The sequence below is a fragment of the Stenella coeruleoalba genome, assembly GCF_951394435.1.
Source record: "Stenella coeruleoalba genome assembly, chromosome: 15".
Taxonomy (NCBI): domain Eukaryota; kingdom Metazoa; phylum Chordata; class Mammalia; order Artiodactyla; family Delphinidae; genus Stenella; species Stenella coeruleoalba.
In genome coordinates this window covers 4,787,258-4,807,775 of record NC_137161.1, presented here as the reverse complement: position 1 = coordinate 4,807,775, position 20,518 = coordinate 4,787,258, and the positions used below count along the sequence as shown (strand labels likewise).

General features: G+C 45.9%; 1 protein-coding gene across 1 annotated transcript in view; it reads left to right on the top strand.

The window, feature by feature from the left end:
- VAPB (VAMP associated protein B and C) overlaps positions 1–19,214 on the top strand; it is a 49,750-nt gene extending 30,536 nt beyond the window's left edge. The window contains exons 3-6 of the mRNA XM_079946446.1: positions 8,852–8,955; positions 12,510–12,590; positions 14,540–14,716; positions 16,944–19,214. Of these exons, the coding sequence (XP_079802572.1) occupies positions 8,852–8,955; positions 12,510–12,590; positions 14,540–14,716; positions 16,944–17,102 (521 nt within the window). The 3' untranslated portion in view covers positions 17,103–19,214. The remainder of the gene's footprint in view (positions 1–8,851; positions 8,956–12,509; positions 12,591–14,539; positions 14,717–16,943) is intronic.
- Positions 19,215–20,518: the final 1,304 nt, after the last annotated feature.

Below are 20,518 nucleotides of genomic sequence, written 5' to 3'. Positions count from 1 at the left end.
AAAATGTCTGTGGTAAGCTGTTAGTGTTGTGGATTTTTTTGTTTTAATACTGCAGTTTCATAATGAGGGGGTTTTCCATTAATATTCCAAACCATGTTTGCCAGCGGATACAGCAGGTGAAGTGGTAAAATTATGGGCCCATCAAAAATGCTTAGGCTTCCTGTAATATGATATTAAGTTGAATATTTTTATAGCCTTCACTGAATTCTAATTTCACTAAAGTAGCAAGCACGCTTCCATTTGCAGTTCAATTATGCATATTGGTTGCCTTTGTACCAAGGAAATTAGAAATGCAAAATATCTGTTTGGTGGGGGGGGCATTGGAAAGAGTCATTAAAGATACCAATATTTAGGTACAGATACACTTTACTAAGTGTACCCTGGGAATTGAAAATGAATTAAAGACAAACCAACACAAATCTTCTAGTGTCTGAATCTGTGTTTTAAATTAAAATCCAGAGAATTAAGGAGCAGTGTTTATTCCTGACATATAGCCCTTTTCAGCACTTATTTCAGTCACATTTAAAGCGTAAAGTTCTTCCAATAAAATCCCGAGGACAGAGAATGCGTATCAGCAGCTCTTCTTGGATGGAAACATCGGTCAGGTAACGTAATTGGGTAGTACTACAATTGATAATTAATCCTTTTAAGATTTTGCTGACTCAGTTTAAAGGAGGTACTTGCTTGCCCTGGACCAGCCAACCTTGGGTTGCAGCTTTTAGGTGATTAGCGTCCGGAGTATAAGTGCCCTGCCCTTAGAGAAAGAAGTCAGGGATGCATCCGTCAAGTGCTGATAGTGGGAGCTAAATTTGGAGGTTTGGGCATCTTAACAGCCACATTCTTCTTCGATTGATCGTTTGCTTGGGAAGTCTCTGATAAACAGAACCTTTTCCTAAGTGGTTTTCACGAACCAGCTTTATGACTCTCAGATAAGAACAACTCACATTCATACTTAAAAGATGTCTTTAATCTTTTTCACCAGATGAGATTCTGGTTTTTAAAAAAAGGGGGAAAGTGCCAACAGTAATTAAGCTTAATCGTGCTTCTAAAGATTTTTTTGAAGTTTACTGTAGGGACTTCCCTTGGTGGCGCAGTGGTTGGGAGCCTGCCTGCCAGTGCGGGGGACCCGGTTTCGAGCCCTGGTCCGGGGGGATCCCACATGCCGCGGAGCCGCTGGGCCCGTGCACCACAGCTACTGAAGCCCGTGTGCCGTAACTACTGAGGCCCGCGCACCTGGAGCCCATGCTCCGCGGCAGGGGAGGCCACTGCAGTGGGAGGCCCACGCCCCACAATGGGGGGTACCCCCCGCTCGCCACAACTTGAGGGGGCCCGCGTGCAGCAACGAAGACCCAACACAGCCAAAACTAAATAAGTAAATAAATTTATTAAAAAAAAAGGTTACTGTAATATTGAAGTTTCTTAAGGAGAATCCTAGGTTTCACTTTTTATGAGTGTAACACAATTTCCTTAGTTTTTACATTTTTCAAAGATCATGATCAAGAGGACTTTATCCAAGTACATTCAGTACACCTCACTTAGCTGAAGTACATTCAGTACAGCTCACTACAGCGTGGCCGAGGAGCAGCCAAAAGTAATGTTCCTTTCACTGGTTACAGCACCTTTTGCACATTCTACACTTAGGCTCCCTAGTCTTGACTGTCCTGTTTATACTCTTACCTTAGACTCTCTGTTAACCCTGTTCTGATGTCCAGCCCATCACAGACCAGAGTGAAGGGCAAGGGCTGCGAGCGGTGGCCACAGTGAAGGCCTGGACAGGAACACCGCAGAGAACAAGTACGGGAAGGTAACAGCAGGGATCTGGGATTGCCCGAACCTCAGGGCACACCGTTCTCCCTGTGCAGTGGGTCAGTCCCGAGAGACCTTGCTTGTGGGTCATATTAAGGTGGCATGTAATGGATGTTGATAATCAGAACACGAGAGTACTCAGGAAAGGCTGTGTGGTATTCCAGTATGAAGTGTTAGTGGAGATAGGAAAGTGTGTTGGAGCTTTGAAAAAAGATGTGCATTTTAAAAGATATTTATAAAAAAGAGTGAGTCAGCCATGTTCTTTGGCCAGTGATTGTATATTGCACACCTCATTTTCCAGTGATACTGGGGTACATTTGCACTGTAAACTCTGCACAGATAAATCAATAAGACTCTGAGGGATTTGTTATCTAAGATGGGCTATACTGAACTGGAAACTCCTGTAGAGAGCACAAAGACAATTCAGTGTCAACCAATTTATAAATAGATAAAATTAATTATTTACTCTCTAGACTCTTAGTTCCATCCATGGGTCCCTGAATAGACAGAAGTCCAGGAAAGTAGTCATGTTTCCAACATTTTGAGCATCCTGAAGGAAGTAATAAATTTACTCACGATAAGGGCACCCAGTCTCACTAAAATGTCCGCTTTGCTTTAGGCTAGAACTCTGTCCCCTCATTGTGGAATACTGGTTATCATAAGCTGATGACAGAGTGCTGGTGTGTCTCTGATTAGTTTCAAAAAGTGGAGCAGTGACTTCATTATGACATTGTAAATGCAGTTTAGTAGAGAACAGTCTTTTGACAGAGGCATGAAAGCAAAGCCAGAGAATGCGAGAGCACAGTGGTGATGAGAGGATTGGAAACCACTGTCTTAAACCACGAGATGAAGAGTGAGTGGCTCTGGGAAGTGGGGCAGAAGAGAAGACAGCGGGTTGAGGATTAAAGAGGGTTTCCTCTCTCTGTGCTGCCCAGGGAGATTTCTGGGGGGAGCATGATTCCAGAGGGCTTTGAATGTTGGAAGGGAAGAGGGGGCATACTCCTCAACCAGTGGAAAGCTGCAGATTAGTTCCCAGAATGTGAGGTAGCAAAGCATGAAGTCCTGGTCTCAGCTTAATTGGGTAGAAAAGGCGAACATGTGGGGAGAACTCTGTATCAGTAGTGTCCGCTGATAGAATAAGATCCCCAGTAAGATGAGAGTGTGAAATAGCATTCTAGTAGGAGCTGCGGCGTGAGGAGGTGTCGTGCAGCACGTGTTCTCCAGGTAGGGTGCCTGGACCGGCGGCAGCAGCTGGGAACAGGTTAGAAATACGTGTTCTCAGCCCCACCTGTTGAATCAGAAACTGGAGGTGGGACCCTGCCACCTGTGTTTTGACAAGCACTCCAGGTGGGTCTGATGCACGCTGAAGCTGGAGACCCCCTCATGACAGAGTCAGACTAGTGGCAGGTTCAGAGTCAGATGAAGCCCGGGGAGGTGTGACATACTGAGATGTGAGTAGGGCAGGGGGACCGAGAGGGATGTGGCTGCCTCCTAGGCCCAACATGATAAGAGGAGACTTGGGTAACGACAGGAGAATACCTGCGTGCGGGGGTGTGGCCAGAACCATGTGCACACCTGTTGGACCAGCAGGGAAGCCTGTTGTTGGATCATATCAGTAAACTGAGAGAACCAGGCTGTGGACTTGAATTGACTGTTTTTTACTTGGGAAATAGGCTTTTTTTTTTGTAGCAGGTTTTTGGTCCGAGGAATATCGTGATGGTGAGTAGGGTGTTTAGGGGGAGGTTAAATTTGTAGCGTTTTAGGGCTCTGCAGGGCAGCTTGTCTGAGAGAGAGGCCGGGAGGAGGCGGGGAGATCTAGCTGGAGAGGCTTAGGTGTTGGGGGGTGGGGTGAGCTGAGATTGTGGTCATGTGAACAAGGAGAGGGACATTTTAAAGATAAAATTCTGAGATTAAAAAAATAATAAAGCGTGTGTCGAGTTGCTTGTTAGACTTTTATTCATGTGCTCTGTTGCCATTATTATGATGCAGATGAAAATGATCTGTGACCAGGTTCTCATAAGAAGCTTTTATGCTGCATTTAATCAAGTCATCTCTCTGAGGGTGTGTGTGTGTGTGTGTGTGTGTGTGTGTGTGTGTGTGTGTGTGTGTGTGTGTGTGTGTGTGTGTGTGTGTGTGTGTGTGTGTGTGTGTGTGTGTGTGTTAAGCGGCATAGATTCTGCATTTCTTCTGAAGAAAGTCTGATCTTATTGATCCAGTGTTTTATGACCATGAAGCCCCTTTCCTAACAGGATCACGCTTTCGCAGCCTGCAGCATAGCAGACATCGTATGACAAAGCATTCATGCTGGTGAGTGGTGGCCTGGTCTCCCGGCCGTCTCCTGGTAACAGGCTTCTTTTTAGTGTAGTATCAGCAATACATTTTAAAAGTAGGATAGATGGTTCATTTAAGAGGATTTTATCATCAGTGTCTCTGGTATTCAAGTGAAATAAGTTAATAGGAAGCTCTTTTATAGCCTGTCATGGAAAAAAGTACATAATTTCTGTCACAATTTGCATGTATGCAGCCGAAAGAACAAACGTTTAACAACATTTATTCTGTCATGTTCTCGTAAAGTTCCAGCTAATAGAGTATAACAAACTGAATTCAACATGAGATGATCGTAGCTGAGAAATACAAACTTTTGGACGTGAGTTGGGGGCCGTGTTAGTTCAGCAGGGTGCAGATGCGGAGGCCCAGCGAGGGTTTATGAAATTTCACAAAGCCTGGGTGCCACTTGACATCCTCCCTCTCGCACGCTGATTGGGGAGCCCACAAGAAAGGAGCTGAGCTGAGATTGTGGTCATGTGAACAAGGAGAGGGACATTTTAAAGATAAAATTCTGAGATTAAAAAAATAATAAAGCGTGTGTCGAGGTGCTTGTTAGACTTTTATTCATTTGCTCTGTTGCCATTATTATGATGCAGATGAACATGATCTGTGACCTGCTCAGGTTCTCATAAGAAGCTTTTATGCTGCATTTAATCAAGTCATTTCTCTGAGGGGTGTGTGTGTGTGTGTGTGTGTGTGTGTGTGTGTGTGTGTTAAGCGGCATATATTCTGCATTTCTTCTGAAGAAAGTCTGATCTTATTGATCCAGTGTTTTATGACCATGAAGGCCCATGAAGGCAAACGCCTTCTTTTCCACCTACTGCTCTAGGTGGAAGGAGAGTTGCTGCAGAAGTTCACCAGCGGCCACCATTTTCACTCAGCTTAAAGTTTTCACCTTGCCAGTCTCACCAGTGCATCGGGCATCTGCGTTTCTGTTTCATGAGTCCCAGCTTTTGCAGAGGGGTATTTGACCCGCCGCCTCTGCTGTCTCCAGTGCTCCTGTAAGGTGATTTGTTACCACCAGTACCCACTTCTTTGTGTGCTTACATTCTTGTTGAGCCTCGAGGTCTAAGTGTCAGTTACATCCTCTTGAGGGTCGTCTAGCTCTGCACTGTGGCGACTTGGCAGGCAGCCTGCTCTAGGCCTGGAGTTGGACTGATGCCACCTTCAAGGTCCGAGGGTGGCAGGGGGTCTCAGACAGCGCCCTTCTCCAGAGGTGGAGCAAGAGGTTGCAGGGTGGTTTGGTTAGCAGAGCACAGGGAACCCCAGTCCCCTCCCTGTAAGGGACACATGCGCGTGCACGTGTGCTTCTGTCTCCACCCGAGGCCTGGGTACATACGGGACTCAAGACTTGGTTTGTGTGAGGTTGCTTTCTGTTTCACACTGCACATTCTCCCACGAAGGGGACCACACAGAGCCACCAGTGCCTTCACTTGAATTATTAACACGAGCATTTTCCTCCTGGAGGGGCCTGCGAGGCAGCTTGATGTAGAATAACGGTGGTCAGACCTTTTGGTCTCGGGGCCCCTTTACACTCTTAGAAATCAAAGACCAAAAGAGCTTTTTTTGATTTGTGGGTTGTATCAATATTTATCGTATTGCAAATTAAACTGAGAAATTTAAAAAGTATTCCTTTAATAACAACTTTAATAAATACAGTTATATGCAAACAGTAACATTTGTAGTGGAAAATAACTTTTCAAAAAAATTATGGCTTTATTCAATATGTTTTGCAAATCTCCTTGATTTCTGGCTAAATAGAAGACAGGCTGGATTCTCTCAATTGCTTTTGCATTTCAGTCTGTTATAATGTGTTGTTTTGGTGAATATATATGAAGTAAAACCACCTTTACCACAGATATGTATTGGAAAAGGAAAGGGTATTTTTAATAGCCTTTTCAGATAATTATAGACATTATTCTTTGACACTATACCAAAACTTGACAAGTGACACTTTCTTAAAGTTTAATACAGTGTAGAATCTGACACCCTGTCAGTGAACCGTTTGAACTTTGTTTCACTAAAATGCATTGGTTTCTCTTACACTTGATGGCTTTGGTAATATTATGCTAGCTGAGTTATACAGATCTTCCAGCTGTTGACATCTCATTATACAGTATCAGAAAAGTACATTCGTTACTGTTCCCACTGATCTCATTGGAAAAGTCCTTAAATCTTCAGGAAACTGTGAAGCTCTTGGTGGCAGAAAGAGGTTTTCCAATATTCTAACTTTTGTTTGAATGCCTGGTTTTTGTCACCGGCAACAACTATAAGTTGTTTTCCTTAAAGTGACAGGCTCACTTCATTCATTTTTCAGGAAAATATCTGCTGTATACCCAGGTGTGAATAACCATAGTTTTTCTGTCGGTTGTTCTTTCAAGTACATGGTTCCATGAGAAAGCGTCCAGTTGAGCTCACAACCCAAACAGTTGCACAGGTGCTTTTCCCAAGGCAGCAGAAATGCTTGATGTGTACTTGTCATTTCATTGTACAGAGCGCTAAGATGCATTGTCGGGGGTTGGAATTTAGTGAAGTCTGCACTCAGGCACTAGCAGTTTCACCCACCTTTGCTTTTGTGCCGATCATCACTTCGAATGTCAGTGCAGTGGAAAAAGCATGTAACATGTAACGTCTTGGTATTATGAGCAGTTTTGATCTTATGGACCGCCTGAGGGGTGGGTCTCGGGGTCTGGGAGTAACACTTCGAGAACCTGTGGTGTGGAAGTCGGACTGTGGACACAAAGCCAATGTGGAGCTCTGGTTCCATCAGTTAATACGCTGTCCATGGGACTCGAGGGAGGCTACCAAGCCCTGTCTTCTCATCTAGAACATAAAGACATGGCCATCTTTATGATTGTTGTGAGAACTGATGGGAGAACTAAGGAAAATATTCCTTCTTTGGTGCCTAGTCCGTACTAGGCCCTAGTAAAAGTTACTTTCCTTTTTTGGGACATTGCGAAGGCATTGGGGATGGGAGTGTGGGGCGAGGTAGAGAGAAAAAGGAAGGGTCAGTTTGCTTTAGAACGTGCCTGCAACCCAAGCCCTTCTTTCTGGCTCACGCCCCCTGGAGGAAGGGGGAGAAGAGTGGAAAGGGAACAGCAGGTCTTCCTGGGGCTCTTTATGTGGGGTTGTCTTAGGGTCTCTGGACCCATCCATTCTCTGTGTGTGATCCAGTGTCACTGGAGCTGAAGAGCCAACTTCTCTGAAAATTAACCGTGTCTTCCGATTGCTCTCATCTCCTGGGCATTGGGCTCGTTACAGATAAGACGGAGGGGGGTGTTTGTATTTCTCTTCCTCATCATGGGTGGTTCTGTAAGATACGTGATGGTGGGTCTGCGGTGCGTGCAGGATGTGACCCCGTCGCGAATTGGAGTGTCCATTGTGGCTGAAGGGGTGCTGACTGCACGTGGCTCCTGGTCGAAGTTTTGCTGCTTCCCAGCACAGTGACCTTGAGCAGGTCCCTTCACTTTGTTGAGTCCCTTCACGATTCCTTTATGAGCTAGGGCTTAGGGTAGGTGCCCTGCATCTGCTGCAGGGGGTGGTTGATTGTGAGGCTTTAAGCACCTGGGAAGTTCTAAGTGGTGTTCAAGGGCAAGAGAACACTGACGAGTGCCCAGCAGCAGAGGTGCTGGTGGAGAAGGACAGGACCTGCACTGTCAGAGGACAGAGAGCCAGCCCCTCATGGTGGCCACGAGCATTGGCTTTCCAGTCAGACCACCTGCGTTGGAGTGTCCACTCCTCCGCGGTGTGACCTTGGGCAGGTTAGCCAACCTTTCTGCGCTTCAGTTTTTTCATCTGAAAACAGCCATCACAATAACTTCCACAACATTACCTGCCTTTGAGGTAATGATAAAGCTGAAGTGCAGAGCTGAGCTTCTGGCCCAAGGGAGACGCTCAGTCCCAGGGAGCTCTTATCAAGGTCAGGGCTACAGCGGGCTTTTCCTGGGTATGGAAAAGTTAGTTTTCAGGGAACTTAGTGAGATGTGTGGTTTAGTCAAAGGCTTGTAGCAAAACCTGTATTTGAAAGCAGCTGTCATTTAATGGGGTAGGGTGGTAAGTCCTAGGGCAGCCGGTCAGAACGGGACGACACCTCGCTCAGCGCAGTGGCTGTGCTCAGTCAGGGAGCCCTTATGTGAGACTCCCCTAGGTGCTTAGGGAGAAAAAGGGTGTAAGCTGGTGGTGTCTTCTCCATGCCCTGAGGGTGCTGGTTCTGAAAATTCCCTAACATTCTTGGCAAAATTGCATTTGAAGCATTACTTTGATGACCTTGACGTGGGAAATAGGACAGAGAGAAGCTAAAACAGTTCCTCAGATGTCTTGGATTACTCTGTTTTAGTTCCTGAAGAGATCATTTGCACGTGTCTTCTTGAGCAAAACAGGCACAGGTGATTCTACCTGGTTGACCTGGATGTAAGGCCCGTAGCAGATGTTTGGTCAGGTGTGCCCTAGCGGCAGATCAGTGGGCTGGGAATCAGAAGACCTGGGTCCTGAGCCCCAGTCCTGGCTCTGCCACTACCTGCAGGTGGACCTTGGGGAAGTCCCTTCAGTTTCCTGGACCTCAGGTTTGAGACCTGGTCATCCTGAAGGCCTGGGGCTTCTGAAGGCTCAGACAGAGTCCTGGTAAACTGCTCTACAACCAAACTACAAGTAATTAACGTAACAAATGGCTGCTGGTAACCAAGCTCTGACCCTCCTAATGAAATATTTTCTTTCTCAGTGATGTTACAGCCTTTCGATTATGATCCCAATGAGAAAAGTAAACACAAGTTTATGGTTCAGTCTATGTTTGCTCCAACTGACACTTCTGATATGGAAGCAGTAGTAAGTACTGAATGCTTCTTATTTTTTTCAGTAATTAAAAGAAATGATTAGGTGCAGAATTGTGGGTGCATGCATTTCAAAATGTGTCAAAATTGATTTTAAAGGGGAATGGTGCCTTCAGGGAGGTTTGTGCTTTGACTGCCTTTATGGTTTTTCTAAAACTTTGATTTTAACGTTTCATGTAACTTTTTAGAACACTCTTCTTTTCTGACTTTTATATCTGGTTGCCTTCAGCAGTTCCTTCTTCTGGTGGATTGTGTCTTGAATGGTCTGAGGATTCTCTCCCTTCACCCCCCTCCCATTCCCCCCACAGAAAAGGACAGTTTTCACTATAGAGAACCTTCCTACCACATCTTCCCCATCTTCCAGAACCCAGAGGGATGGGAGAGAGTTGAATACTAAATATCCTTCAACCCTTTAGGCCTTTTTTTTTTCATGCTTGGTTCTGGTAAGCATGATTCTGGGTTTTTTGTTGTTGTTGTTGTTTTCCCCAAGTTTCCTTCATTTTTTTTTCCCCTGCTTAAATACATGTTTAACTCTGTCTCTTAATTTTGGTAAAAATAAGATGACTTCATTTTCATAAAATAAATAATTGATATATTACAGTTGGCCCTTCATTTCTGTGGGTTCTGCATCTGTGGATGTGGGCCAGCGGTCCTAGCATTTTATGTGAGGGACTTGAGATTTTGGTAGCCGTGGGGGCGGGGCCCTGCAATCAATCCCTCGTATTGATTTTTCTAGAAGAAGATTATAATGGTAGTTCTTCCCCAAGGTTTCACTTGAATAAATCAGCAGGCATCCTGGTGCTGTGAGTGTGTATCACAATATACGGATAAACCTTAAAAAAATCCACAGCACCAGTGAGGACAGACTGTGTAGCCCTCACAGTTTGGGAAAGAAGGGCAGGACTGCCGCAAGGTTTTCACTGCTTTGCAGTTCGCCAACTGAAACTAAGAGACTGAAGTCATCCGAGGAATGGCTGCAAATTTGAGTTAGCTGGGATGCACACTGTACCGCTGCTTCTCTTTCACAGTTGTATACTAGGTGCTGTTTTCATGCACAGCCTACCTTCGTGTCCCCGTGCCACCACACAGCTGCTGCTTTTCATCTCGGAAAAGCATAACCGACCACCTTCACGCATGTTTAACTTCTGGGTAGGAAATGAAGGGTAAGCTAGATATTTGGGGGTTTCAGAGAGATCAGGGAGAGTAGGCTTCCTTTAAGATTCCTTCGAAGAGGAATGACTGTTGAGACATTCGCTACTTTTATTTCCTGGAACATGATGTGTCACTTCATGTTACTTTGTGTGACCAAGGAAATGTATGGCAAATGCAGAATGTGGAATATCCAGGAATATAATCTGTTTGGCTTCTGCTGCATGGCTTGGTGAGAAGAGCATGGGCTTGGGTGCCTTGGGTGTGAAGCTGAGTTCTGCCTCTTACTAACATTGTGGCCTTGGGCGATGTTCATTAACTCTCTTGAGGGTTTGGTCACGTGTAAAATGGGGATGAACACCTAGTTCACGTGGCTGTGGTGGGATTAACTGTGCTGTGTATGTAGAACTTGGCGTAGTGTCTGGCATCTGGCAGCTGTTTTATCTGAGCACTGTTACAGGCCAGGCACTCTATATACAATAAAGGTGAATTTTGCTTCCATGATAACTTTTATAACAGTTAAAAATTTTTTATATGAAATGTACATTGTTGGAAATTTTGGAAATATACAAATGAGCAAAAATAAAACTAAGTGACCTGTAATTTGTTTATACTAAACCCAACCACTGTTAATGCGAGCCTTGTGCTTTTTCTTTACTTTAAAATATTTTTCTTTATATTGTGATATACAGAAAGTTGAAAAAATAGTAGTGCCTACTCATCTAACCTTTACTAAGATGCACCGTTTAACATTTTGCCACGTTTGCTTCGTTGCTGTCATAAACTTCCTTTTTTGCTGAACTACTTGGCTGTAAGACACAGACTTCATGACCCTTCACCACCTGTAACTGCTTCAGACAAGGACAGCCTCGTACATAGCCACAGTCCCATTGTCACAGCTAAGAAGCTTAACATTAATTCAGTAATGTTTGATAGAGAAACCCATACCCATGGTCACCATTTTCCAGTTGTTCCAGAAATGGCCTTTAGGTTTTCTTCTCCTGGAGCACCCTCACCCTTTTTACAGTCCAGGCCAGTTGACTTGCAGAATGTCCCACATTCTGGATTTGTCCAATTATTTCCTCATGATTAAATTCAGGTTAAATGTTTTTGCTTTCTTTTTTTTTTTATTTTGGCAAGAATATTCCCTAGGTGGTGTCATGTATGATGCACCATATTAGAAGGCGTTTAATGCCGTGTTGTCCCTCTTTTGGTGACACTAAGTTTGATTACTTGGTTAAGCTGGTGAATGCCAACTCTCCCCAGTGTCAAAGCACATTTTCCCCTTGTGGTTAATAGGTAATCTGTGACACTCAGGGTGATCAGATACTTGGAGACCACATGAACATCCTGCTTGCCGGCGAGCAGTCTTTCACTTGGTGATTTTTGGCACCCAGAGATGATCCTTGCCTGATGTTCTTTTGACACACGCACGCAGGCACACGTACACTGTGTGTGTGTGCGCGCGCGCGTGCAGAGGAACAGACTTAAGATATTGCTTGTAGTTTCTTCACTTAACATCCTGCGAATTTCCCCCATGCAATTAAACACTCCTCAGTATCCCTTGAATGGCATGCTATTCCATTGACTGTACCTGCCATGGTTTATTTGGTGGTTCCCTATTGTTCAACACAAAGATTATTTCCCATTTTTGGCTCTTGGTACTGTGTTGCTCTCGCTGCCTCCTGCATGGTTCTGGGGTGAGGGTGGGGGAGTTCGTTCCTTTTTCTGTATTGCAGCCTTCCTGCTATGCTGGTCTGTAATGATCAGAACACCTGGGATTCCTGTCCTCCACTGCCCAGAGGAGGAGGAGTAAGCCAGAAGTGCATCGTCCCAGGACATGGATTTAGTCAGGGAGATATTACTGCCAGCACACTGAGGCAGTGGGGGGCAGCCCAGACAGTGGCGATCACAGGGAGTGGCCTGCCAGTTCTTGTGCCCTGTTGGTAGTTGGCAGTGTTCTAAAACCACTCCCAGATAGCACATGCTACTCTCTCTTAAGAAGGACGTGCCCTGTGAAGTAAGTTGTGTTTTCTTAAGGAGAGCCCAGATGTCCTTAGGCCATCCAGTTGTAGTTTAGAAGATTCCTCTTGGGTCAGCGGTGGTCTTCTCTGTCCCGTGTGCTTCCCGCAGACTGGCGACAGGAGGAGCGCTGGTGGGCTCTGAGGGGTCCGGCAGCAAGACTGGGGTCTGTGAAGAAGAGTATATATTCAGGAGAGCTAGTGCGTTTAATCTTGTCATGTTAAAAGTATTGAAATCTCAGCAGACTTAAGTTCTTTATTTGATATACATCAGGCCTTTCTCATTAAGAGTATTTTTCTGAAATTGTCAGTTATAGGAAGAAAATTATTCTTCCAGCAGCTTTATAATATCCTGATTATTAAATTTAAATTGTTTTAGTGGAAGGAGGCAAAACCGGAAGACCTTATGGATTCAAAACTTAGATGTGTGTTTGAATTGCCAGCAGAAAATGATAAACCAGTAAGTATGTTTCTAGTTAACAGTAATTGATGTTGCAAGCTGATGCTTATTTGCATACCGTCTCCCGCAAAACCAAGATTTAAGTTGGCAAATTATTTTCCTTCTTCTGATGTATGAAGAAAAAAATAAGCTGAAGTTAACAAGTAAGTGGGCCTTCATGAAATCTGCCTTTGAGAGACTTGCAGAAAGACAGCTAATTGAAACATTTTTTCCCTTTGAAAAGTGCAACCTGTTGGCTGTTGAAATGTCATAAATTCCAAAGAGCTTCTGTGACTTGGCAAAGTTATAGGTTGCTATTTAACGGTGGGTAAGACCAAAACGGAATAATTTGCCGCTTATCGTGGTGCTTGGTGGACAGGTGGTGGTGAGCTCTAAGGTTCTGTTGTTCTACAGAGTGCCGCCTGTAGGCTTCCCCGTCTACACTTTCCCTCAGCACCACCTCTCTACCCCTTGAACCCCACGCACCTCTTCAGTCAAAATATGCTTTTAGATTAGGATTTCTCAACCTCAGCACTATTAACACTTGGGCTGGATAATTCTTTGCCGTGGGGGCAGTCCTGTGCCTTGTAGGATGTGTAGCGGTATCCTTGACCTCTGCCCACTAGATACCAGTAGCACCCCCTAGTTGTGACAACCAAAAATGTCTCCGGATATTGCCAAATGTGCCCCTGCTGGGGCAGAATGATTCCCTGTTGAGAATCACCCCCTTTGCTTTTCGAGCGGGTGAGGGCAAGGAGCGACTTCCTCCAAGCTGTCAGCTCTCTCTTCTCTGTGTGAAACCCAAGGGATAAGCCTGTCGTGGCCCTGGCTTGTGAACAGTTGGAGAGAGAAGATTGTATCAGTAATGCTAATGTGGACCTCCCTTCAACCTAGTCAAAAAACTTATAATAAATTGTATTAAAAACACAGTTTAAAACACATGTAGAACATTCAGCCACCCTGGCTGTTAACAGCTGGAGGTGGGAGATAGAAATGCTCACCTCCTCAACATTGTCCATAGCCGTCTCCAGGAATGCTGATGCTTCGTGTCGAAACCACGTAGCATTTTTTTTCTGCTCAGTAATTGACCACTATCGTTATCCTGTTGGTTTGAATGGCACTGGTCTTTTTTTCTTTTTTTCCTTCCCATTCCCATTCCAGTCCTGGGAAGGTCAGTTGTGGACGCTGTGAGATCTGTGTTCTGGCCCTAGCTCTGTGCTAGGTGATTAGCTCTGTAAGGTGGGGCCTTGCCTTTCAGGGCCTCACTCTTCTCGCTTGGGAGAGACGAAGGGTAGAGCTCCTAGTTTTCAGTTTGCTGCATGGAACCCCCAGGGCAACGATCCCCAGTTATTTTATTTTCCCGACACACCTGAGTGCTTCCATGCCCTCTCCCCACTTACTGATTCATCCCCCGCCGGTCTCCAGAGTGTGTCACAGCACAGTCTTGGCCGAGGAAATGGAGGAATGTGGTGCTTCCCCAGACTGAAATATTGTAGACACTGAGTTTACTGCACCTTCCTTCCATCTTCATGAAGTAAATCACCCTCTGTGTTACGTCCCCTCTGGCCGCCTTCCGAGACCCCCACTCAGCCAGCCCTGGGGGTGTTCAGACCTTCGTGGTGACAGTAATTTGTGGATGGTAATTCCTGAGCTTGCAGTTACAGTGTGCTAATTTCTGCATGGCGGGACTTTGATAGTGCAGTATGCACGGCCCCTCCTCTCTTTCTTTGACGTGTTAGTCTCAGCCGAACTTCATCATTTGCCCTTATCCATGATTTCTGGAGCGCAGTTGCTTTAGATTATTAAGATACTAGATAAAGTAATCCATATTAAAAGTAAATGTGACATTTTACAGTGTGGATGAAACGCTACCACGTGTGGTGTTTGCTGAGAACTACTTTTTACTTTGCATTAAAAAGTCCATTACTACATAGTTGGTGACACTTGGGCTTTCATTTATTTCTGAACAGCATGATGTAGAAATAAATAAAATTATATCCACAACTGCATCAAAGACAGAAACACCAACAGTGTCTAAAGCTCTGAGTTCTTCTTTGGATGACACTGAAGTTAAGAAGGTGATGGAAGAATGTAAGCGGCTGCAGAGTGAAGTTCAGAGGCTGCGGGAAGAGAACAAGCAGTTCAAGGTAACAGCGTTTCATTTTCTGATCATCTGCAGGGAACAGGGGCTTTTCGCCGTGATCTTGGGTGGGGAGGTTGATGGACCCCAGCATCTGTAGAGTTGTCTTATATTCGCACAATATAAACCCTTGTCACCTCGTATAAAAGCAACAAACAAACAATCCATTAGCGTAAACTGAAATTCAGTTCTGAGACTAAAAATGAAACAGCAATGGCTGTCTTGAATTCACGTGTTCAAACCCCACTCCATCCCCACTGGATGAGAATCTTTTTTAAGTGGGTAAATACTGACCTGTATTCCGTTTTAACACAGCATAATTCTGTTTCATGAGGATCCTAAATAGGTCTAGGCAGTAGGGTCTCATCCTGCTGTTAACGCGGTGAGGAGACTGGAGGTGGGAAGCTGTCGCCGTACATGGGTGGAAATTACAGGGAACCAGAGTCTCCAGCTTGTGGCCATTGACCCGGCGGTTGGCATTGGAGGGAAGCAGGTGCATTTCGCTTGGTCTTGGAGGCCTGCAGTGTTGTGGAAATGACCAGCCAAACTTGGGCTCGCTGTGAATCTTTTTTAGTCACGGCGGCTCCCAGGCCTCTGTTCGCAAAACCCCTTTAAGGCCCCCTCCAGTGTTAAAAGTATGTCTGTTTCATACGCAGTATTAAAGAGAGCATTTCTGAACGTCTGATCATAGGGTCTTTCGTTGCAGCTTAAATCTCGAGGCCGATCTGTTCTCTGCATCGTGATCATGTCCCCCAACCACATGATAGGCTTTTTTCACTGCGTAGCGCCAGGTGCACGTCATAAATTCGTGGCAGTTGACTTTCCTTCTCTTATTCTAGCAAGGTAGTAGATACAGGAGGGCTGACAGAGTTTGGGAAATGGCATCATCTTCTTTCTTGGCAGTAATCTTGATTTGACTTCCTTTAGTAAGGAGTAAATTATGAAGCTGACACGCTACCTTTTGGCTAAAAATCTAAGATACGCCTAGAGGTTCTCCTTGAATGTATTGCTCTTCAGAAACAGACTTCTGTGCCATTTAAAGTGATAAATAGGTAGAAATAGCTTCTGTATAAACCCAATAAAATAAATGCTGTATTGCTGTGCCCATTTTTTTTTAAAGTTAATCGAATAGCACCAGTCATTTATCACTGCGCAGTCGTATTGGCCGTGCCCCGTGAGCAGAGCGTCTTTTAAAATATTATCGGGCGAATCTTGACATTAGAAGATTCTTTATCTTGCCAAACACTGATTTCTTGTTTTGTGTTGTTTCCTCCTGTCACTTGGCCAGCACATTTCCTAAGGCCCTACCTTGTACCCCGCTCTGTGGATACAGACACGGGCAGTCCCTGCCCTTAAGATAAGCTCCCTTGTTAACCAGGGTAGCCGGGGAGGCCCCGGCACGAATACTGATACCGAGTGTGATGAGCGGTTCCACCGAGGTGGCCATGAGTGTCACGGAAAGTCTGCTCGGTGGGTTGATGCCTCTTGTCTTCAAGACCCGCTAGGCACTTGCTGAATGTGAATGGACTGAAGCAGAAGAAGAGAAGGTGCAGCTGCTGTGTGGGCGTCAGGGATGAGTCGAGGGGTAACTAGCCGGGGTAGGAAAGCCTTGGTGTGCGCCCCGTTTGGGGACGTGGAGAAAGCAAAAGTTTCTGTTCGTACAGGTCTGTGTGTGCGGGGGAAAATGGCCAAGTTATCTTCACGCGTATGAGAAAGAGAGTCATTTCCTTGGTGGGAATTCCATGCGTTAAGTAGAAAATATTTGAGATGCATGTATCAAGCTCATTTTAATATTACAGACATCACAGTTTTGATCCAGCAGTCTACCTGTAACTCATCAGATATCAACTATATACAGAGCTCTACCTTTGAAAACTTCCAGGTCCCCCACTTGGTCGTTTCTTGTGATTCTTTTCTCTGAAGAGTTTTTTTCTGTAAATCATGGGGAACCAGGGAGTCCCCTGCTTAGATGTGTGGTATAAAAAGGTACCCAGCAGCACTGTGTAGGATGGATGGGAGAAAAGAGGGGCTCCCGGCAGTATTTTTGTGGTGGCCTCAAGCCAGTCTCTTCTTCTGTGTAGGCTTGTTTCTCCATTTGCAAAACGAGGAGGTTGGACCTCATCATGTGATCGAGTCTGGGCATCACCGCCTCCCCGCCGCGTCCCCCAAGCTGTACAGTTGACTGCTGCTCTGGTGCCTTGGACTGTCTTTGAAACGTGTGTTTGCTCCCGTAGGAAGAAGATGGACTTCGGATGAGGAAGGCAGCGCAGAGCAACAGCCCCGTTCCCGTGTTAGCTGCGGCTGGGAAGGAGGAGGGCCTCAGCACCCGGCTACTCGCGCTGGTGGTTTTGTTCTTTATCGTCGGTGTAATCATAGGGAAGATCGCCTTGTAGAGGCAGCAGGCAAAGGATGGTAAATTGGATTGATGGCTCCGCCATGTCATGGGATTTAAGTGTATCATAACCGCGTGTAAAAAGAAGTTAACGTATGATGACATCTCACAGGTCTTGCCTTTAAATGACCCCTCCCTGCGCGTGTGTGCTGCCGCACGCGTGCACACACACATAGAACATAAAATAACAATCTTTTAGAAAGTTTAACACGTATAGTGAATGATCGGGGGAAAAGAATGATCCTTATTAATGACAAGGGAAACCATGTAAACGAGACTGGCATGTTGTACATGTCATTTTAAACACTTGTAGCCTTGGTCCATGTTGCTAATCACCTCTCTTCCAACACGACACTCTTCCTTGCCTGTTGGTGCTGGCCCTCGGGGAGCTGGAGCCCAGCGCGGTGGAGAGTGCATCCCCCCCAAGGCGTCCTCCCCGCACTGCTCGCTCCCTCCGGGCTGCTCCTCCATGTCTGCCCCGGCCATCAGTTCCCTGGGACTGATGGAGAGAGTCTGAGGCCGAGAAGAACGGCGCTGTGGCAGCATCGGCTATGCTGGGAGGTGTATGTTGCCCGAGTGACCCAATACTCTGGAAATAGAAGTCAGTGAAGGCTTTGTTCTCTTAAAGGGACCAAGCTAGATAACCATTGGTTCATGTCATGAGATTGAATTGTTATTCAGAGATGTTTAATGCATATTTAACTTATTTAATGTATTTCATCTCATGTTTTCTTGTCACAAGATTATAATTAACTCTGTGGCCTAAAATCACCTGTGCTACCTAACTCTGCTGGGTGAAGCTGGCATTGCTGCTGGAGGTTCTGGGCTGTACACACAGATGGAGGTGCGGCTCGTTGGAACGCTGGAAAACGGCTGCCGGGAAGTGCTTTTCTGTGCAAATAAGTAGCGACTCTCGTAGGGAGGGGAGTGCTTAGCAGTGGCGGTCGGCTCTAGGCCACGCTCTCTGGGGAAGGGCAGCCGATCTCTGTGCTGTTCTTTCTTTCTCCACTCCTCAGCCACCACTCACGCTTCAGCACACGTGCCCCAGCGTGGCCCTGACCTTCCCCGTGTGGCCCTAGCTGGGGATCAGGGCATGTGAGTCAGGCAGCAGAGGGGTGAGCAGAGAGGAAACCGGCTCGGTGGGGTTGGGAGGGGGTGGGAGAGAAACGTCAGATAATCCGTCAAGTAGTGATCGAGAGTTTGTGAATTAATTTTATGCCATAAAAGACCAATCCAATTCTGTTCGACTATGTAGCATCTTTAAAAGAAAAAAAAATTAAAATAAAGCCCCCAAATTAAGAGTTCTTTTGTCATTTTGTCACTTGTGCTAAATGGCGGGGGGAAGGAGACATTATTTTTATCATTATTATTTCGTCATTGGAAGGTTGATTTAAAAATGAACCCTATCGATGAGAAATATAACATGTTTACTGTACATCCTGAGAACTCGCGGTAAACGTTGACTAGACCTCGTTCTCGACCACACACCCATGGCGTGAAGCTATGGAAGGCCGGCTGCCCGGTTATAACTTACTCTCCAGTCTCTATTCCGTGTGGACCCAGGTACTTAGGAAAAGGAGTGAGAAGACTGAGCTGGGAAGCCTGTGCTTCCTGCTGTTTTCTCCAAGTGGAGTGAAACCTATCTGAGTGTAGGAGTTGCAACGAATTGCTCTTCATGTGGCTTCTAACACCTCATGACCTTGAAAGGAGAGTGATGGGGGGGTGCCTCAAATAGTGCCTGGGGGTGCAGTACAGTCCCATTCCTCTAGAGCAGGAGTTGGCAGACGTTTTCTTAAAGGATGTTGCCGTGTGTACCATTGAAACTTTATTCACAAGAACAGCTGCTGGGATTTGGCCCGTGAGGCTGGAGTTTGCTGGCGCCCGTGGTCGAGTGACCAGGTTCTCACAAAGCGTACCTGGGACACTTGTGTCTTAGGTCTTTGGAAGTGACTAAGTGTTTCGTGTGCATCTAGAAGGAATTCAGCTTCTCCGAGGATGGTGGCATTTTGTGTGTAGCTAAAAATCAAAATCTAAAATCCAAAGTTGTCTCTTAAAACTAATCATCCTGTGAAACCTCTTTCTGTTTTCGGGGCTAGGACTTGGTGAGCACCTGTTGAGCTTTTTGACTGAGTGGAAAAAGGGAACGTCTCCCCCCCGCCCCAGGGAGAGGAGGAGGGTGGTGATGGGCAGAGCGGACACCATGCCAGTGACCCTGGTCAGTGAAGTGTGTGTCAGGGAGGAGGACGTGTGTGGAGCAGGCACTGCTCTGGTTCAGGGACCATTTTAAGAGCCACAGACACTCAAGATCTCGAACCTGGAGAAGCACGCACTTTTTTTTTTTTTAAATTTTATTTATTTTTGAACGTTTTGGGTTTTCGTTGCTGCGCGCGGGCTTTTTTTAGTTGCGGCGAGCAGGGGCTACTCTTCGTTGTGGTGTGTGTGCTGCTTCTCATTGCTGTGGCTTCTCTAGTTGCAGAGCATGGGCTCTAGGCACGCGGGCTTCAGTAGTTAATGGCTCGTGGGCTCAGTAGTTGTGGCGCAGGGGTTTAGTTGCTCCGTGGCATGTGGGATCTTCCCGGACCAGGGCTCGAACCTGTGTCCCCTGCATTGGCAGGCGGATTCTTAATCACTGCGTCACCAGGGAAGTCCCAAGCATGCACATTTTGGGTGTCTTTTCTGGAAAATGAGAGTAAAGCAGGTAGATTGGATGTGCGGTCCTGCCCCGTGGTCTGTTCTGTCCTGAGAGGGTGAGAGTCAAGTCACTGGAATAAACTGGCTTAGAGCGAGCCAGGCTGAAGCTGGTTAGGGTGCTGGCCGGGAAGGGAGCCTGGGTGGGTGCAGTCAGGTGCCTGCTCCGGTGCCTGCTGCCCTGGTTACTGGCTCACGGCACCTCTGAGAGTGGTGCCCTTGTTTTAGAAATACCCGCCACCGGGCTCGCAGATACGGGAGAGATGCAAGCAGTAACAGAGTCCTGTAAATTTTTATTGATTGAATTTAAAAATTGGTAATTTAAGCTCCCTCGGCACCTTACAAAATACCTGAAAGACCAGCAGGCTGTGTTATTTGTAGGTATGAGGACCCGGCTTTCATTTTTTTTCTCCTCCTAGTTTGCATGTTTTCCTTCTCTAGTCTTCTAAACTGCTGGCACCAGTGCTAATAAATACTGATAAAATCAAAATTGATTTTTACCAGTGGACAGTTTATGCCTAGAGAGACGGCTTATACCTACATAACACAGAAGGGGGAAAAATGAAGAACCTCCAGTGATCCGTGAAAACCTAAAAGCTTTCAAAGAAACCCCAGGAACAGAATTGCTATTGGAAGATACCAGTACTGGACTTGCAGGCTGTGTTGAGTCAGATACAACTGAATGAGGTGATAGCCCAGAGCTAAATGGCCGTTCAGATTAATTTGAAA